The 21,114-nt window shown below is 33.6% G+C and overlaps 1 protein-coding gene across 2 annotated transcripts in view; it reads left to right on the top strand.

Annotated features, from left to right (window-relative positions):
- Rasa1 (RAS p21 protein activator 1) overlaps positions 1–20,933 on the top strand; it is an 84,520-nt gene extending 63,587 nt beyond the window's left edge. Inside the window, exons 11-25 of one of the 2 annotated variants that reach the window (XM_052743647.1) lie at positions 1,131–1,287; positions 5,158–5,245; positions 5,913–5,990; positions 7,412–7,569; positions 7,944–8,020; positions 9,139–9,311; positions 9,616–9,775; positions 10,248–10,390; positions 11,562–11,677; positions 12,696–12,782; positions 14,423–14,490; positions 16,288–16,376; positions 17,386–17,463; positions 18,887–19,021; positions 19,790–20,933. In XM_052743647.1, coding sequence (XP_052599607.1) covers positions 1,131–1,287; positions 5,158–5,245; positions 5,913–5,990; positions 7,412–7,569; positions 7,944–8,020; positions 9,139–9,311; positions 9,616–9,775; positions 10,248–10,390; positions 11,562–11,677; positions 12,696–12,782; positions 14,423–14,490; positions 16,288–16,376; positions 17,386–17,463; positions 18,887–19,021; positions 19,790–19,873 — 1,691 coding nt within the window. In that variant the 3' untranslated portion in view covers positions 19,874–20,933. Of the gene's footprint in view, positions 1–1,130; positions 1,288–5,157; positions 5,246–5,912; positions 5,991–7,411; positions 7,570–7,943; positions 8,021–9,138; positions 9,312–9,615; positions 9,776–10,247; positions 10,391–11,561; positions 11,678–12,695; positions 12,783–14,422; positions 14,491–16,287; positions 16,377–17,385; positions 17,464–18,886 lie in introns of both variants that reach the window. The other variant, XM_052743646.1, reaches the window with a different exon arrangement.
- Positions 20,934–21,114: the final 181 nt, after the last annotated feature.

Consider the following 21,114-nt stretch of genomic DNA (forward strand, 5'->3'; position numbering starts at 1 on the left):
CTGAGCAATGTATCCCACCCTAGGGAATGTGTTCCAAAAAGCCATTTCATACACCCAGGATAAGTCCTGGTCCCACTGCCAGGGGCTCCCCAAACATATCTAGCCACACAACTGTCACCCACATTCAGAGGGACTAGTTCAGTCCTATGTATGTTCCTAAGGTGACAGGCCAGAGTCCATGAGCTCCCACCAACTTGGATCAGCTTTCTCTGGTTTCCCCCATTATGATCTTGAACTTACTTGCTCCTGTGAAACCTCCTGCCTCTCTTCCACTGAAGTCTAGGAGCTCAGCCCAGTGCTTGGTTGTGGGTCACTGAATCTGCTTCCATCAGTTACAGGATGTAGGTTTTATAATGACAGTTAGGGTACTCACTAATCTGATTATAGGGGAAGGCTAGTTCAGGCACCCTCTCCACCATTGCTAGGAGTCTCAGCTGCTGTCATCCTTGTGGATTCCTGGGGATTTCCCTAGCACCACGTTTCTCCCTAACACCATAATGGTTCCCTCTACCAAGATATCTCTTTCATTGGAGAGTCATAAATATCCATAAAACTTACTGTAAGATATAGTCAGTTGTCTTGTCATTGATTATTAGTAACAGATACTTGTTTAGAGCTTACACATAGCATGTTTCAAACTTTAGAGATCAGTTTAAGTCCACATTTCTAAACAGGGTTTTAGAATAAGCTTGTATTCCAAGTGTGTCATTAAATCCTGTCTTACTTTCAGGCTCTCTCTATGGTTTCTTAGAGAAATTCCTTGTGGCACTTAGCCTTCAGGGTACTAACATTTTTATTTTATAGATCTACCTCAGTTTGACATTAAGATATTGAGGGGTAGGGTAGGTGCTGGTTGAAAACAATTACTCTAAGACAGGAATTTTGAGGATTTTATCATAATACAATTTCTGAAGACACAGTTAAAAGTATTCTGATGAATTCCACCATTCATTAATTCATTAAACAAGCAATAATAACAAGAAGCAATTTTGTATACAGGTTATAGGTATTTTGTAATTATATATGGATCTATTCTTAGAATGAAAATTGAAATATTCTTAATTTTTTTTTTGTATTCTGAAAATACTATGTCTTAGCTCCTAAAGACATTTTTTTTTTTTTTTAAACAGGCAAAGGAAAACGCTGGAAAAATTTATATTTTATCTTAGAGGGCAGTGATGCCCAACTTATTTATTTTGAAAGTGAAAAACGAGCTACAAAACCAAAAGGGTTAATAGATCTCAGTGTATGTTCCGTCTATGTTGTCCATGATAGTCTCTTTGGCAGGTAAGACACTGGTTTTCTTAAAGTGTTTTAATAATAAAAATAGTGGATATTTTCAGACCATTTGATGTATAAATCTATTTTAAGAGCATAAAATTATCTAAAATTGATTGATTTTAAGGTTTTTTCCTCAATTTTTGCCTAAGTTCTGTGTAAAATTTGACTCTGTTAGGCAGACATCTTTGGAATAGCATTTCAGTAGTAGGACTAGCTACTGAACTAATTCATAAATTCACTTGACCATGTTATTCCTTGTCTGTAGACTTGAATACATATTAAACAGTTTTACTTTTAAAAATATGAAGGCTGTAAGAAAATCCAGGGTACTTCAGCCACATGTGTTTTGTTTTTATATGAAGAAAACCGATCAGACTGTGACTGTTAGATATCAAAGAATATTAGCTGGCCAAAAGAAGACTTACGTTAAAAATATAAGTCTGGTAGGAAATATCCTCTTGGTGGGAATAACTCTAACTTCATTTATTTATTGAATAAATAGTGAACTTCTTCAGAAATAATGTAGAACAAAGAAGATGTGTTCTGACTGTTGGAAAACAATAAATATACATGTACCATCACTGTATTGTCATTTCTTGCTTCTAATGCAGAAATTGACTGTTAAGAGTATGACATTCTAAAGGTATCTTAGTTATGAATACCTAATGATACCAGGTCTGAAACCTGATATGAAAAGTTATGTCTATGAAAAAAAAAGGTAAAATCTCTCCTTTGAGAATTCAGATCTCTGTTCCTGAAATAGGCCAGTTAGTATAAACTTTTTATTGTATGTACCTTTATTAGGAAGTGCCTAGGAGATCAGCAAAATGTATTTCCTTTCATGAAAGTAAAGATACCCCATCACATAACAGGACAAATGAAATTAAGTTGATACCAATTGTATGTTATTATAAAGTACGAATATCAGAGCACAAAAGGGCAAATTTGTGAATGAGTACTGTTATATTTTAGCATGCTTTGCATATTCATGCTTTGTGTGAGAACATAGAACCTAATATATAGACTGTGCCATTCAGGTAAAGTCTAGTTTGAAAGAAAGTAGTAACTTTCTTTGAAAGGTGACTTAACTAAATATGCATGCTCTGTCTTCTGATGAAGAAATGTTGGGATAACACTGCTTGTGTACATGTTTGCCTGCATGGTTGTGCAATCTTCCTAGTTAGTTTGTTCAGTTTCTGTCTGTTTCTTCATATTAAACTTCAGATTTTTAATAATGCTGTATGTTATATAGGAAACATTTTACGAGCTTAAGTTGAAAGTTGTTTCAGTGATAATTATTCTGATGACCACTGTTGACAGAGTTATTACCCTTTTATTTTTCCACAGACTGACTCATTTACTCTGGCTTTTTTTTTTGGTTTTTCGAGACAGGGTTTCTCTGTGTAGTTTTGCGCCTTAAAAGGAAAGCTATTACATTAGATATTAAATTGTTTGGCAGTTTTCTGTAAACATTAAATTTTTTTTAACCTGCTGAGTCCAATTAATGCTGCCCATATGAACTTGAGCATGGACTCATCCACTTGAGCATATACCACCTTTTAGTGGCCACACTCCTAACCCTTCCCTAATACCATCAACTGCCAGTAGCTCCTCAGCTAGAAGTGGAGCTTTTGGAGCCCTCACTACTCCATGCTGGAATCTTTAACTGGTTTGATCTTGTGCAGGTTTTAAGTAGATAACTACTGTTGCTTGGGCTATATGCAACTGCTATGCCATGTCAAGAGGCCAGCATTTTACAACACTACTCCCCATTCTCTTATTATATTCTTTCTACCTACTCTTTATGATATTCCCTAAGCATTGGTAGAGAGAATTGATAACATGTCTCATCTAAGGCCGAGCAAGCATTCAGTTGCTTCTTCCCAGCACTCTGAACAGTAATGTGTCTGCATTAACCACTACCCACACATTGAGAAGCTTCTCTAACCGAGTTAACCATATTGATTGCCTTCCATCCTTTTCATTGTAACTTCATTTGTGTGTGTGTGTGTGTGTGTGTGTGTGTGTGTGTCTGTCTGTCTATCTATCTATCTATCTATCTATCTATCTATCTATCTATCTATCTATCTATCTATCTATCAGGGCTAATGAACCTAAACTTTTTCTGGATGCTTTGAAGTTTTTTCCTATAGAAAAACCGAAATGTGTCTACTGTTATATATTTTTTAAAAATTCTAATGATTATAGTTTCTTAAATGAGACCTGCTGTCTTTTATCAGCTTTAGAAAATCTCTGTTAGCATGCTTTTACAGTGCTTCTGTACCATTCCCTATCTTCTAGGATCTGCAATAAACATGTTGTACCATGTCCCATGCATCTAAATAGATGAGTTTCTGTGTTTTACATCTTCTCTTGCCATCCCTTCTTCAAGCTAAATATTTACTTTGATGGCTCACTATCTATTGATCTTCAGTTAAGTCTACTTACTAATTTTATTCCTCCCATTTTTCAGTTTAGAAATAGCTCTCATTTTTAATTTTTTTAATAGCTCTCATTCTCCATCTGTACTTACTTGAAAACTTTATTTGGCTGTGTTTGTCCTGTGTTGTTTTCCTCTTGGTTTTTTCATTCATTTGGTTTTGGCTCTATAATATCTGCTAATGTTTGAATGAATGATGTGTGTGAAAAGCTATGAGTAATATTACTGCTTCCAGAAGATATTGTTCTTAAAGCCTTTGGGGGGATCAAGTGAAGATTGAGTTCAAGGTTGGGAAGGCAACCTCACTTTGCTTTGCCCTCCTTATGTGAAGACACAGTCAGCTTCAGATGTCTAACATGACAGCCTGATCTTTGAAGGACCTGGGGTCCATTTTCCCCTCCAGTCACTGAATCTCCCGGATTGGGGCTACTGTCTCAACAGTGCTGCTCTTGGTTTAGCACATCAGCCTCACAGTCTATGGCCTTAGGGTTGAAAAGGAAGCAGTATGGGGAAAGTCAGACTCTCAAAATGAGCTTTACTTCTCAGGTTTCCCAGTATCGGTTGTTCTGTGTATCTTCAAATTGCTATTTGTTATTCCTATACTGTTTTCTGTCTGGAGGATTAATCTCAGACTATATTCAGATCAGAAATTCTTAGTTCATATTTTCCACTATTTTATGATCTTCCCAAAGCATGAAAAATGTTTTAAATTTTTAAACAAGTGTATATGATAAAATCTTTGGCTAAAATAATATAGAAGTAATATTTCTAAAATAATATAGAAGTAATATTTACTGACTTCTGAAAACTTACAGGTCCTTCCTTATTTTTATTAAGATTTATCCAGTTTAACTGTAGAGTCAGCACATTTCCAAAACAGATGCAAATTATTAAGTATTATAGAATTGTCTTACTTTTGTATTATAAAATTGTCTTACAAATGATTTGTAGTAGTTCATACTGAGGAAGACATGAACAAATGTTGTATACTACCTGCTATGCCATTAAACTTTAGAATAAGTGGTGTAGGAGAGATTGTGTTTTTGAATAAAGAACATTCAAACTACCTTCAGTCTGCTTAGAGACAAGCATTAACATTTTTCCAGTAAGACCATTCCTTTTTACTTTCCAGTGCATGTCCACAGTTTCTGCATATAAGTTATGTGTAGTCCTAGAAATTCTACTTCAATTTTTATTGCTTTTCTCTTTGATATATTTTAATATTAATTTATATATCTTTATTTTAAACCATGAAAGTACTAAAATTTAAATTTTGTAATATTTATGCACATGACATCAATCTGGCTGAACGAAATACCTGCTTCTCTAAATTAAAAATTATGACAATCTTAAATTATACTTTGTATTTTTAAAGTTGGTATAAATACTTTAATATTTTTTAAGTTTCTTAATACCTTTTTTGTTTGTGTTCCAAGGCCAAACTGTTTTCAGATAGTAGTTCAGCACTTTAGTGAAGAACATTACATCTTTTACTTTGCAGGAGAAACTCCAGAACAAGCAGAGGTAAGATCACTCTTTCCTAAACTATTGCAATCTTTGTGCTAGCCTAACTTTATTAACTAGGGTAGAAAACTACTGTGGTACAGCATTATGAAAGTATGTCTGAACTCTTAGTATTTTATTTAACAAGTGAGAAACTGTCCAAGTTTTTGTTTCTTTTTAACAAACACAGTGAAGGGTTATTAGGGATAAAAAGTGACGTTTAAAATTGACCATTAAATGCTCTACGAATTCAGTTGAGGCTAATCATTTAAAATCATTATATTTCCATAAGTTAGAGATGGTCGTCATATAATCCAAAATCAAGCAGCTAGTTGTAATATTTCTGGAGGGTTTAACTATATTTTGTACAAATATGACTTTTCTGAGGAGACTCTGTGAGAAACAAATGGGATGAAAAGTGAATGAAAGTGCCTTTGTTGGCAATACCAGATGACCGTGTGTGTCACTGTGGACCCTAGAGAGGTCCCTGGACTTAAGTATGACAGTGAGAAAACTACTATTGTTTTGTTTCTTGTTTCATTTTGCTGGGACAGAAAATTACAGTATAGTATATTGAGACTAGAAATGGAAGTCTAGGGATGGGAATGATAATTAAATATAAAGAAAGTAAATTGATAATTGGATAAACTCATGTATGTTTCTTTGCAATACTGTTGTTTTTTTGTAGGATTGGATGAAAGGTCTGCAAGCATTTTGCAGTTTACGAAAAAGTAGCCCAGGGACATCTAGTAAACGCCTTCGTCAGGTGAAACTTCATTGTGTCTGACTTGTAACAGTCCTATTTTCATATCACTTTGCTCTTTTTTTCCCTATACATGTACATGCTATTTTTGCCAACATTTCTTAAGAGTAGAAAAGTTTAGTCTTTCAGGAATTTTACAGCCTTGCTGTCACTTGACTTGGTAGCAGATTACTTTGTGAAAGAAGAGTTCTTTATATATGTATTCTGCTTCCTAGTCTATTGTGCCAACTTTTAAATAGATTATTTTTCGCTTAACAAAACAATTCAAAGCAAGTAAAAGAAACCCCTGTCTTGTGCTGCACCTCTTTCTCAGATGGAAGAAGGAAAGGTACTTCTGATCAGTTAATCACATGCACAGCAATAGCCTTGAAAACTTGTTTTTCATGATATAGCTGTTTATGAGACTGACTAGCCAGTCTTAACTAAAACCTAAATCTTGTGTATACTTTTATTTTTAGGAAGTTAAGCTAAGTTTCTTTTTCTAGATATGTACTATGTTATTACCTTTTCTTAATTGTTTTTATCATTAGAGATAAGGGTTTTATCCGTAGCCTAGGCTGGGTTTAGACTTGCAGTAATCCTCCTGCACTAGTGTCCTGAACACTAGTATTACAAGTGTGAGCCACCATAACTGGCTTATCCCTTATTTCTTGGCCTCACGTCTTTCTTTCGTTGTTTCATTAAAGTGGTCCCTAGATAATTGGAAGTAGCCATCTATCTAATGTGGTTGGAATTTTGAAGAAAGTTAAGATAGTATGTATTTATAGAGAAAAGTGACCTGTATTAATGGGTATTTCCAGTAAGCTTGTTGAATTTAAGACTTTTATTGGAAGTTTAAAAACAGTTATTATGAAGTAACTAAACCCTAGCCTTTGTCCCAAGGACATTTTGTGTGTGTGTGTGTACATATATATAAATATTTAATATACAGAAGTTGTCACATACCTTTGTACACATATAATAATAGCCAATATCTCGAGCTCTTTTGATGTGTCATTTAATCTGCTGTGGGTTGAAGGCTTGTTTCCAGTCCTTAACACAGCATGTAGTCTTCTACATTTTATAGATGAGTCAGAGTCTGCTTGTTGAGGATAGCACAACTGATGGTAGAAAGAGTGTCTAATAGTCGGAGGTAGATGTATGGTTATGGCCCCCATACTGATAATATATTAGCTCCTTGGAATGCATGTCTTTTCTGTAGCATCAGATCATAAAATTTGTGTCTTATAAACATCTTACCATGGACTCTTAAGTAGTAAAATCTCCATGACAAGCATACTACGATATTTGGAGTTTTGAAATGAGTAGTGATAGTTGATTAGCAAAGCTTATATTTTTCAGAATACTAAGAAAAACAAGTCACTATTTTTGGCTTTATATACAGGTCTTGAAATGTTGGGTATGAATTTCTGTGTTCTCTTTAGGTCAGCAGCCTTGTTTTACATATTGAAGAAGCCCACAAACTCCCAGTAAAACACTTTACTAATCCATATTGTAACATCTACCTGAATAGCGTCCAAGTAGCGAAAACTCATGCAAGGGAGGGGCAAAACCCAGTATGGTCAGAGGAGTTTGTCTTTGAGTAAGTCGTATTTTATCATATTCAATCTGTTTTTAGAGTCATTTTCCTCCTGCTGTTTACACATAAACTATCTGTTTCTGTTGTTTTAATAGTATTTTTTGTTGGATTTGTTCATCTTTATTAACAAAATGCCTTTGGACTACTGAAAAGTAATGACAAAATGTTTTCTATATTTTCTAGATCTGGTTTTAATGGGTTATTAGTGGTTTAGGAAGTTTAAGATTACTGGGAAAATGTTTAGTTATCAATATTCTTGTGTAACAAATAATATAAACCTGGTTTTATATTTATATAACACACTGCATTTTTTAAATGGAAATAAGGTAGTTTGATACTAGAACATTTTTTTCCAATTTTTCTCCTTGCTTCTTTAGTGATCTTCCTCCTGACATCAATAGATTTGAAATCACACTTAGTAATAAAACAAAGAAAAGCAAAGATCCAGATATCTGTAAGTTGATTACACTACTTTCTAAAGTAATGAATGCATGTTTTATTTATTTTATATATATTATAATATATAGTTAGAATTTATATATGAAATTTATCTAAGATGGAGATGAAACATATGCTATGTAGTCTGCTACTAAACGTTGACTGTCCAGAGGTGACGATTAAGTAAAGAACAAAATGGCCAAAGTGTATGTACTGTAGTCCTTACAATTTAAAATATACAATGTACTCTCCCTACAAGAAAATGGTAATGGTAATCATTTTTTGTACTCTTTCCTTTTTTAGCTTCCCCTCATTTTTCCTACATTTCAAATATTAAAAGTTCTGTTACAGACTGGAGATACAGCTCAATGGTAGAGTATTTGTCTAGCATGCAGTGGCCTGGGGATTAGTTCTCAGCCCTACAAAGAAAAAGATCGAGAATGTTCAGGTGTACTGGTTATTTGTTGTGATATTCAGTGCTCTGGATAGCCTATTCCGAGCAGCACACTTCTTCCCGTCCTGTTGGTAGGACAGATGGCGTGGGATTTAGTGATTCATACCAGGGTGAATTAGGTTAATACCTTCTTTTACAACTCAGGCTTTTAGGGTAAGCAGTGATCTGTACTGACAGACAGATCAAAACCTGAAGTCCTCTGAATAAAACGTGTATTCTGTAACTGTTTACATTCTTAAGTGTTTCTCGATTACTTGTATGATAAAATCCCAGTAATGGCACAGAAAGAAGCAATACTTTGTATTTGGAGTGTAGTCTTTACTGCTCTACCTTTTTACCTACCTAGCTAACTCAAATTATGTTCATGTTTGGAGTGGATTTTTAATTCCCCTAGGCTGTTATGCATCCTTGTGTGCAAGTATTGCTCACTGTTGTAGCACTTACACTGCATCCTCTTTTATAGCTTAAGACTTTTCCACGTACATCAAACACCATGTCTTAATCATTTCTTAATCCCATATCCCGAGCCTACCACAAAATGTCACATAGCAGGCCTTTAGTAAATGAAAAAAGTAACCAAATAAGCATTGGCTTTGTGATGTTATTGAAAACTTGCTTAATGGAGAGCATTTAAAACTGTAGAGAAAATGCATATGACCATAGTGGTTTTTCTTTTGTAGTATTTATGCGTTGCCAGTTGAGCAGGTTACAGAAAGGACATGCCACAGATGAATGGTTTCTGCTCAGCTCCCATATACCATTAAAAGGTATTGAACCAGGATCCCTGCGTGTTCGAGCACGATACTCTATGGAAAAAATCATGCCAGAAGAAGAATACAGTGAATTTAAAGAGGTATTATTTAGTAGTGTAATGCTTTTAATGGCATTACACATGAATATTAACTACTTAATAAAAATGCATTAAGCTAAATAGTAATGTCCTAGATCAGTAGTACACTAGTAGCCAGAGGTAAAAAACATGTTGTATGATTTTGTCCTTATAAAGCTTGAAACATATAGGCTACAAACTCACTCCATTTTTAACAACTGTATTCAATGTATGTGTTCTGCCACTTAACCTTATATATATTTCCCATTGGTCTCCAAGGATACATAATGCTATATACTTTCAGCAATCTTTTTTAATGTCATTTTAGCTCATACTACAAAAGGAACTTCATGTAGTCTATGCTTTATCACATGTATGTGGACAAGACCGAACACTACTGGCCAGCATCCTACTGAAGATTTTTCTTCATGAAAAGCTGGAATCATTGTTGTTATGCACACTAAATGACAGAGAGATAAGTATGGAAGGTAATATATGGATATGTAATATTTTTAAAAACATAAAAGTACATATGATTTTATATATCAAACTAAATGTATTAAACTGTTAAATCATTTACAAAGTATCTGAGATTCTTTGTTTAATATGGGAATGGGTTGCTATTTCTAATTCTGTCATGGCAGATTAAGTATTAGAAGCTGTAAGAAGATGATTTCTTTGTCCAGACTCAGTGTGTGATTATCAACAATAGCATAGTATTTATCACTTAGCAGTTTATAGGTAGAAATCAGATGTCACCTGTATTTTATTTCTAGATTTTATAGCAGTTCCAAGGCTAAGGTACATATCACTGTGCTTTTCACAGTTTACTAATGTTTTTATTTTCTCCTCATCAATATTCATGTAAAAAGTTCATTACTGAAGAAAAATAATTTAATTTCCAACTTAGTTGTATTAGTACAGTTCTGTGAATGTAATCTAACATCCATTTTTGTGTAGATGAAGCCACTACCCTCTTTCGAGCTACAACACTTGCTAGTACCTTGATGGAGCAGTATATGAAAGCCACTGCCACACAATTTGTTCATCATGCTTTGAAAGACTCAATTTTAAAGATAATGGAAAGCAAGCAGTCATGTGAGGTAATATTTCATTGTTTTAATCTTTGCAGCAAATAGTACATTTTAGTGAGAACGTTTAACAAATTACAGTTTTGGGAAAGTACATCATTTCTAAATTTGCCAATGCAGTTATGTCCTCTATAATAGATTTATTAACCACCCCCCCCACACACACACACACATCACATGCACATTCGTGCACTCACAGTTCTTTTGGTATTTCTCCTAATTTCTACTAATGATCAGGTGTACCTTACTTTAAGAATGTGTGTAACATAAATTGAACATTTTTCCAGGGACTTTGTTGTTCATGTTGAGTATCTGTTATTAAAAAAAAAAGTATTTTGAAATTTTGGGCCTATTTCATATACACAATAAGGTATCTTGAGGATGGAACCTAAGTCTAAGCATGAAATTTGTTTATGACTGAAGTTTATTTTACATGAGTTCTAGGAGGCTTGTGCTATGATTTTGGCCCATCATGTGAAGCCAGATGTGGATTTCCCATTTGTAGTACTATGTTGGCACCCAAAGTCAAACATATAACATCTTTTCTTTAGAGAGTTCTATGGGTTATTTTGTGGAAGATCAGGATTAAAAGAAAATGAAATAATCTTTTAAAGATGATTAAGGTTTCAGTGTGAGTTTATAAGTAGAATCCTGCTTACATAACTATTGTATTGCATGGATGCTACAGAGCAGTTACAAAAAAAGATAGTGTAAATCCTCAGGCTTGCTTGATACAGTGTCAGTAAAATAAGGAAATACTTTTTAACACTTGGAGCTGTCAAATGTTAATTCTGCCATAAAATGAGTGATCTATTGTTAGAAGTTGAGGGTAATCCCATAATTACTATTAAAGTTGACAAAAGTCAGATCTGTAGGTCCATCTGGCAGAATCAGATCATGTAGATTGGGGGTGGAAGTTGTACTTAAAGTTCTGAGAAGGGTTCATGATTCTACTTATACATTTTGGTTATCTTCCTTAGCTACTACTTTGAACCTCATTAAAAACAGTTGTTTTTTTTTTTTTTTTTTTCTCAGATAAATAGAACTGAGTGGTTTAATGTTCAGTTGAGTAACTGGGAATGAATAATAGCAAACGTATTGAATTTGCATATGTGGAACAGTGAACAGTGTTGAGAAAAATAATCTCTCACCACCATAATGATTGGTTTGTTCCTTCTCCTAGTTAAGTCCATCAAAGTTAGAGAAGAATGAAGATGTGAACACTAATTTAGCACACCTATTGAACATACTTTCAGAGCTTGTGGAGAAAATATTCATGGCTTCAGAAATACTCCCACCGTAAGTTGTCAAATTGTTTGCAAAATTTGATTAATTTGTGGTTTGTAAATTTTCTTTTAATGAATGCTTTCTAATGGCATTATTCTCAGATTTTTAATTCATAAACGATGGATTATGAACCATGCAAGGTGGCATGCACCTTTAATCCCAGCACTTGGGAGGCAGAGGCAGGTGAACCTCTGAGTTCAAGGCCAGCCTGTTCAATAGAGTTCCAGGACAGCCAGCGCAGTTGCACAGAGAAACCCTGTCTCAACTAACCCCAACCCCAAACCAAAAAAAAAAAAAAGATGGATTATGTTTAAGAAAAAAAGTAAATGAATAATAACTGTTAAAGAAGCCATAGTAAAATATACATTGTGGCACCTGCCTATATTCCCAGTATTGGAGTGGTTGAGGCAAGATGATGAGTTTGGGCCAGCCTGGGCTACATAGCAAGATCCTGTCTCACAAAAAAGAAAAATAGACACACATACGTTAATAAATTAAACTATATTTATATGGGGACCAAGTAAGTCAGGCTTGTATTGTAGCTTAGGGAGTGAATAACATGTCTCAGATCTGAGGACAGTATCTGTAAATCTGGTTTCTAGTTCTTGCCTAGCATTACATTACCAGGAAACAAAAACCAAAGTCAAGTATGTACATAAGATACCAGTGTCATGTCTGCTTACAATTCAGTGTGAGTAGACTCACTTGTTTAGATGGAAGAAGTCAAAATAATGGAACATGTGCCACAATAATTCCTCTGTATTCTCATGTCTAATAACTTATTTCATACTTTTCATAAACACAGAAATTAAAATCAGTGGAGCCAAACTTACTGCATTATGTTTCTACACCTGTTACTAAATGTGCTTCTCATTACCTTTGACAAAATACCTTTTTTAGATGAGAAGGTCAAATGCATAAAAACATGATATACTGGTTGGGTAAATAAAAATTTTGGCTGCCACTAGATTATCATATGATGATGATAATATTTACTTTCTGAATCGAATTGTTTATGTTATTTTGGCAGGACACTGAGATATATTTATGGGTGTTTACAGAAATCTGTTCAGCGTAAATGGCCTGCAAATAACACCATGAGAACAAGAGTTGTTAGGTAAGAGTCGCTCCTTCATTTGTCATAGTCACTGTGTGCAGTACACACTGATTCAGGTATGTGGGCAGAGAGGGAGGAAAGTGGTGCTTGAATCACCAATGGTGCGGTAGTTGAACCATTAGATTTTAATTGGTTTGTACCATCTGTGATTCCAACCATGCCTTCGAGTTCTGAAGCTCTCATTTACGACAGCTTTGACATCTGATGAAATTTGAGAGCTCATATATAGACTTAATAAAACTGTTTGCTTAAGTTATAAACTGTTAGCAACCAAACAGAACTAAAGCAAAATTCCTACGACCACCTAATATCAATATTGTTTGAGGATTTTGTTAAGAAATTTATAGAAATGCATCAAGTATAGTTTTCTAGTAATTATGGAAAATACACATTGCCAGTCACATTATATGTAAAATATGAATTTTAAAGACATTTCTGATATAAATTTTGTCAGGAGGCTTCTACTTTCTTGCAGACAGAATTTCCATTAGTGCCCTAAGGGCATAGCTCTGAGGTAAGGCACTGAATTAACACTAAGTGGTCCTGGATTTGATTCCTACCCCTGAATAAAACAGACCAACCAAAATGTCTCTCAGTTAGCTACACTAAGACACACTGAAGAATTGTAGGAAGAAAGAAAAATGACAAGCATGTTATTTGAGCAGTTGTGTGATGGACATTAAACTGTTCTGGGATACTGCACATTTTAAATGTATAACTGTTAAACTAGTACAGCAGGGAATCCTCTAACTTAATTTAATATGTCAGAGTGCTTTAGGGGTTTTTCATGCCTAAGGTGATTTCTCTTCCTAGCAATAAGCTTTTAAATTGCATAGTACTCATGTATTATTTAATTTAAAATCACCTTAAAATCACTATTAATAAATTTCAGTGAAAAAATATTTTGAATAGTTCAGTGTTATCAATTCAAGTTTCTAGTTAAGTATCAAAATATTTTCAGTAAACCTTATACAGGAACCTTCTTTAAGAAGAAGTATCAAAATGTGAAGTTATTAATTGCTGTAAATAATTATAGAAGGAATTTTATAAACTATGGGGACTAATGCTTGTCAAGGTTAATTATTACCGTGGATTCTTTTTAAAAAAATGTAAAAACTGATCTTATATGACAACAATATACTTAATACTACTGACTAAAGGAGGCAGAGTATCTAAGTTTACATTAACTGCAGATCTTTCAAGTGTTTATTGTATGCATTTTATAAATTTGTCAAGGACTCATTGATACAGTGTATTCCAATGTTTATATATCTTAATTCACACTCACAGACTTTTCTGTTTAAATAAATTTTAAAAGACAAAGTGGGTAATTTGGAACCTTACAGAACTGTTATTTATCTATAAAAGGTTTATACTATTTCAGCAGTTCTCGATGTTTTAATACACTGCTTCCTCTAGTAAAAAACTAATTACTAATCTCTAAATAGCTAAGAGAATAAGTGCAAACTTATTTCCAGAGTTAATTTGAAGTTATGTTTGTCTTACAGTTTTCTTAATTTTTAAGGCCCAACTTTATTTGGGCTTCCTCAAAAGTAAAAGTTATGATTCTAAGTTTAAATTTTTTATGTTTATATTTTAAACATATATGGTTTCTAAAAAAAAATTTTCCTTCCAATTAGTGGTTTTGTTTTTCTTCGGCTTATCTGTCCTGCTATCCTGAGTCCACGGATGTTTAATATAATTTCAGGTAATTACCTTTTAATAAACTTTGAAATGGGAAAAGATTCACTTTATGGGAAATACTTACACTTTAAATCAAAATTTAAAGATCTAAAACAAAGCAAACCAAAACACTATTCCCTGCCTTCTTTATTTTATTATCGAAGATGTTAGATTTTTTTTCTGTTCCTGTGACTGTTATTTAAAAAGTTTGCATTAAATTTATTTTAAGCACATGAGTGTATGTGTACAGGCATTTGCTTGCCATGGTGCATGTACAGGGATCAAAGGACAACTTCTGGATGGTGATTAATTAGCTCGATCCCATTTTGTTTTTTATTCATTGTCCATTAATGGAAGTTTGTAGATTTGTAAACTTAAGGAAGGAAAAGTGTTAATAAAACTTCAATGTTGTAATGAGCCAATCAATATTAATGGAGTGAAACAAACATTTTCATACTAATAATTTGAAGCTCAAAGCTGTATTAAAAATTATTTGAGCTGTAAATGCATTCTGTAATCACAGAACTTAAGAGGCTAAGGCACAAAAAAAGGTCAAGGCCAGGCTGGACTATATAGCTAGACCATGTCACTTAGCACATTGGTATGTACCTACCATGCCCACATGAAGAAAATTGAGTCTGAAAGAATTCCCTGGATCTTAAAAACATTGGAGAAATTATTTTAATTTTACTTTCATACTCATCACATTCTTGTAATTACTTTTCATTACTACTGAAGTGATTGAATACATGCATATTAAGAATAAAAGACTGGGGCTGGTGAGATGGTTCCGTGTTTAAGACCAAATACTGCTCTTCTTACTGAATTCAGAGGACCTTGAATTCAATTCCCAACACCCATGTCAGGTGACTCACAACCACCAAAACTCCAGCTCCAAGGGATCAGACACCCTTGTCTTGCTTCTGTGGGCAACAGCACTCATTTGCACATATCCATACACAAATACACATAATTTTTAAAATATTGAAATGAAAGACTTAGAATTCTGAGAGTTCTGTCCAAACACTGGCTTTAAACTGCCACTTCAACAATATTTAAACTTGAGTTAAATTTTTACAATACAATCTAAAACAATGGGTCAGAATATAATCTTAGACTGGGGATATAACTCAGTTGGTAGAATGCTGGCAGAGCATACATGAGGCCCTGGGTTCAATCCCTAGTACCCAATAAAACTCAGGAAGGAGAAAAGGCAGGAGGAGGTTAGAAATTCAAGGTTGTCCTTAAGAGTGAATTTGAGACACAGAACACTAGAGGAAAAGGTGGGGGGGGGGGCTTAATTTTCAGTTTCTATTTGGTAGCTACAAATACTTTTCATTTACATTCCATTTTCTATGTTCTACAGGGAAGTTTTTCATGAGTTTAAAAACTGATCTTTCAAGTGAACTATTTGCAGTGACTAGCCTGCAAATAATGTGGAGCAGGGAATTGCTAAGATTGCAAAATGTTCGTTCCCCTTAGTGAGTTGAAATTAGCTTTGTGAATTGTCCTGAAAGGTTTGTAGATTGACAATCTTCTTAGCAATAAAGCAGCTTTTTGAGGTATTCTGAAATATTATCAGTTAGTTGGGAATTACTCAAGTTTGTATGTTGTTGTTCACAAAACAAGAAGCATTTATAAATGTGTTCAATTTTTTCCCTTTTTAACTCAAGTTCTTTGGAATTAGGTCATACATTTTTGAGGATTATTCTGAATATATCCTAAGTAAAGGATTGTTAGTGTTTAACAGTACAGAAAAACTAAAAGTGCTAAATTTATAATGATTTATCTGAGTCATTGGTTGTACCCAATTCTCTTCTAGATTCCCCATCTCCTATTGCTGCAAGAACACTGACGTTAGTGGCTAAGTCTGTGCAAAATTTAGCAAATCTTGTGGAATTTGGAGCCAAGGTAAAAATATTTTGATACTTAAAATCATTGATCACATTTTAAATGGTTATTTTATTTCACAATCAACATATTCTTCAAAACATAGTGTACTTTTGTAACTTAGTTTGTACCAAACTCACAAGTATGTACTGCTCTTTTACCAACCACTAGTTAGTTAGTATGCTGTCCTCTGTCAGATATGTAATGTATTCTCTCCATAGTTCCTTTCAGACTCATCCTAAACTTTGGGGTGTGATTAATAATTAAATACACATTTTAGGCTTTTGCCTAAATAGGCAATTGCCTATTATTATTTCTTGCCAAATTCAGTAATTTTTCTTACCCCGCCCCCCTCGAAAAAGACTTATGCATGCAGGCAAAACAGTCTGCATAAGTACATGGGTGCCTGTTGCCATCTATGCCAGAACAGACAGTTATGAGCCATCATATGGGTGCTGGGAACCAAACCCCTGGTCCTTTGCAAGAGCAGGAAGTGCTCTTAATGCTCTTAAACCCATCTGTCCAACCTCATAGATAATCCTCTTTATGTTTCATTATTTTTCTTAGAAATTTCATGTCTGCATCTTTGGAATTACGATCGAATCTTATCACATTTGAGGTTTATTGTTGATACTGTGCTAACCATAAATTATAACAAATTATAGTGGGTTAGGATTTTAGTTAACATTTATGGGTTATCTTTTGAATTTACCTGAAACCCAAGGCATATTTTATCCTACTGCAATCATAGGGAATTTTTGGTTTTGCTGTATTTTAACTCCCTACAATATGTTGGATTCTTCATAATTTATCAGTAATAAATTCTAAATGTACATATTAAAAAATACATTTGTGTCTGCCAAGCTATATGTCAAATGATTTTTAATTTGTAACTTCTTTTTATTTAAATATCTCCACCATATAGCTGTTTACATTAGGAAAATTTCATATAGTAATTCTTGCTACATGTCTAGTTTTTGTTGTAAAAGTTTTTGTAAGGCATATGAGGCCTATATTTTTAATTTTTTAGGAACCTTATATGGAAGGTGTCAATCCATTCATCAAAAGCAATAAACATCGCATGATCATGTTTTTAGATGAACTTGGGGTATGTACATAATTTTCACATTCAGCCATATAAGCAACAACCCTTAGATTTTAAAAACAGAACTTTAAAATAAAATCTTTTCTATGCAAAATGTTCTTTTCCTTTATTCTTGCATAAATGGCTTATGTCAGGCATCCAAAATTGTGGCTTTCAACCAGTCATATTTTAAATTCATTATCCTTTAGATATTGTTGTATTTAGTCTTTTAAGTTGTAGCTAAAATAAGATTTGAAGTCAGTTAGGTTGGAACCTAAAGTTAGAACCAGATGAAGTATTGTAATGCCTCATTTGAGCTTTTATAAATAAAATTGTGACACAAAATTAAATACATTTATAATTTCTAAGACCCTAAATAGGAAAGTTAAATTTTCTGTATCATTTCAAATATATATATATTTCAAGGACTGAATGAATTTTAAAGTAAATATAGTCATAATGTATTGTGTGTACCCAGAGGAAGAAAGCCTAAAATAACATGTATGTGTGAGCTGAGCCAGGTGTTTGAGGCTGAGTTGTCTATGTTCTAGAATGTATTTCAGTTCAAAGCACCTATCAATCACCACTACAACACTTTGCCCCCCACCCCCCACCCCCAAAAAAAAGAAAGAAAGAAATGGGGTTGTAAGTAAGCCCAAAAATCCTAAGTAAACTCCTGTGAAGTTTCCATTTCTAATAAAAAATACAGTTGGTCAGTTTTTCTTGGATTTTGCCCTTTCTACTAACCTTCAAGCTCTGTGAAGGCAAGCAAGATTGTAATGTTTTTTATCTTGTAATCTTATTCATCAAGTCACTTAGCAAATAAATGATCCAGTTAAAATGAATGTATTAGAGTTATTTCTTTACTCCCAAAAACTAAAATGCCCTTCAACTTTTAGGAATGTGTAACAATCACTACCACTAAAAAGTGGAATACATCTAAGATTCAACAAGTTAACTTTAAGGCCTGAATATAGACATTTAATATAATATAGTAATATACATTTATTATGATAGTTAAGTTACTCCATGAACCTTAAACACTATAATGTCCAGTGATTCCACATTTTTATCTTGAGCAGTCTACAGAAACTACAAAGTAAATCTTTTATTATATTTTCATAATGTAGTTCTCTTTAGATGCTGGTCAATTTAGATAGTGTCCTAATGGTATTCGGTCTAGGCATTTAGGTTGTAGTAATCCAAATCAGCAACTGACAGTAATACTATTAATTTGACATGCTCTAAATTTAAAAAGAAAAAAAATCAACTCATGATACTGTCATCCTATGGAAGAGTATGGAAACTGGTTCTAAAACCTATGTTTAGCAGAATTATTTGAATAAAAATTCTTAGACAAATTAATGTTTTATACCTAGTTAGGATAATTTTAGAAGTGACTACAAGGATTTTCATTTCTAAATGCAGTTTTATGATTCCCTTAAAGAATGTACCTGAACTTCCGGACACTACAGAACATTCTAGAACTGACTTGTCTCGTGACTTAGCAGCCCTGCATGAGATCTGTGTAGCTCATTCAGATGAACTGAGAACACTCAGTAATGAGCGCGGCGCACAGCAGGTAGGTCTTTTCAAAATGTATAAATGGTACATGAGTTATTGTCAGGAGGGAGGCATGTTACTCTTTCAGTCACTCACATCAAGTACATGAGCGAAGTTACTTGTGAAACAAAGAAGTATATGGGAAATTTGAAAAATGTCTACAGATGATACCTCATAGTGATTCAAGTCAGTGTGTATCATAGCTCCACACCTTAAAAAAACACTAGTCCATATTAGATTTCTGATGTCCATACCAACAGATATGGGGGTCTATTCAAAAGGACTAGAACTAGAAAGGTTTTTAATTGACCTAGTGTTGAAGTTAAATGGGGAGAAAGGCATAGGGGAAGTATAAATCAAGACACACACATTCTAAATCTGATTAATTTCTTCATGGTTCAGAGGCAGTAAATGCTAACACTGCACTGCTTTCCTGTCTGGCAGAGATTTCACAAAAGAAATTAAAACAGCCATATGGATTCTCATTAGCCTGAAAATCCTCACTTTTTTTTTCTTAAGTTTAAAAAACAGCTTAAATAATAGCTCTCCAATTGAAAACCATTACAGTAGTTTATTACCAAGGTTTATAATGATAAATTTAGTGTGGTAAGATCTTAAATACTCAGTTGAAATAATGAGAACTCAGTTTCATGTAATGAGTAGAAATACTAGTACCTTCAGAATCCCATTGCTTTACTGTAGTTTTTATTAAATCCAAATTTCTATCTTGAAATTTTAGATTCTTTGCTTAGTGATTTCTCCCTCCACTGTTTCTCCTTGTGTCTAGCATGTACTGAAAAAGCTTTTGGCTATAACTGAACTGCTTCAACAAAAACAAAACCAGTATACAAAAACAAATGATGTCAGGTAGCAGCCTGGTGTTCTGCATGGATTCAGCACGTCCATCATGGTAATTCACATCACTATGTCTCCTTTGCTCTTGCCAAAAAAAAAAAGAAAAAGAAAAGAAAAAAGAAAAAGAAGAGAGAGAGAAAGTAGCACAACTTTCCACATTCCAGTGATGTGTGAGCTATGCAAACAAAAAACCAAGATTCTGCTGGCAAGTAACTGCCAGCACCTTTGTAAGCTATCTGTGCAGAATATTTGCACTTTTTCCACATGGAATCTTTACCAAACTCTGAGCCTTGGTGTACAGATCAACTTTCACAAAAGAAAAAAAAAAAGCTATGTCTTGAAACTTTGAAAGTATATTTTCAGTATATCCAATTGCCAAAGTTTTACTGTCTCTTGGAAAACGAACTATGAAATCAACTGACAAGAAAAACGCATCCTATTGACAACAGAATTTAACTGGATTGCAGACTGTTCTTACTGTAATTTTGTCCTTCTTACGATTATGACCATTTGACTGTTCACTGAATTTATTTGTATTTACAGTTTCCAGAGTTTGACATTGTAATAGGAACAATCTTGCTGTATACTTTCTAAAAATACTGTGCTATTCCTGGAACTGTAAAAGACAATATATAGAATGAATGAATCTATGCTCATCAGCTTTATTTTTTAAACATACCACTTATTTTGTTGGAATTGTCAAAGACTGTATTTAGATCTCATGGTTTTGTTAAAATGTTTACAAAAGTAAATAGTTTAAATTCAATAAATATTATTGGTCATTGTACCAATCAATGCATGTTACCCATTTGACCATTTTATAGGTTACTGATGTCTTTTATGTTTAAACAAACTGCTAGAATACTTGTGTCTGTCCTAAGATGACTTTTTGTTACTGCTTTAATTATGCAGACAACCTCCTCAGCTACTTAACAACTTACACATCTTTGAACTTGTACTTGTTTTTTCTGTTGGATAATTTAGTTTGTATAGTTTCATCTGATCCTGTGTTTGTATTTTTGTGAAGTATTCCCAAGGGTTAAGTTAAAATAAACAGGGATAGCTTGCATAATTAATCAGCTTACTATTTAACTTCATTATAATTTTCTTCCACTTTTAGGGATAGTTCAAGCTTTAATACCAGAACAAGGCCCAGGAGGATTTTTATTATTTCTTTCATAAAGGATTTCATTTATTCACTCGTACAACTTGTTAAGCAGCATGTCTTATGCTGAAAACAAGACTTAAAAACGTGTA

The sequence above is a fragment of the Peromyscus californicus genome, unplaced genomic scaffold (genome assembly GCF_007827085.1).
Source record: "Peromyscus californicus insignis strain IS unplaced genomic scaffold, ASM782708v3 Scaffold_18__1_contigs__length_77618521, whole genome shotgun sequence".
In the NCBI taxonomy this organism is placed as follows: domain Eukaryota; kingdom Metazoa; phylum Chordata; class Mammalia; order Rodentia; family Cricetidae; genus Peromyscus; species Peromyscus californicus.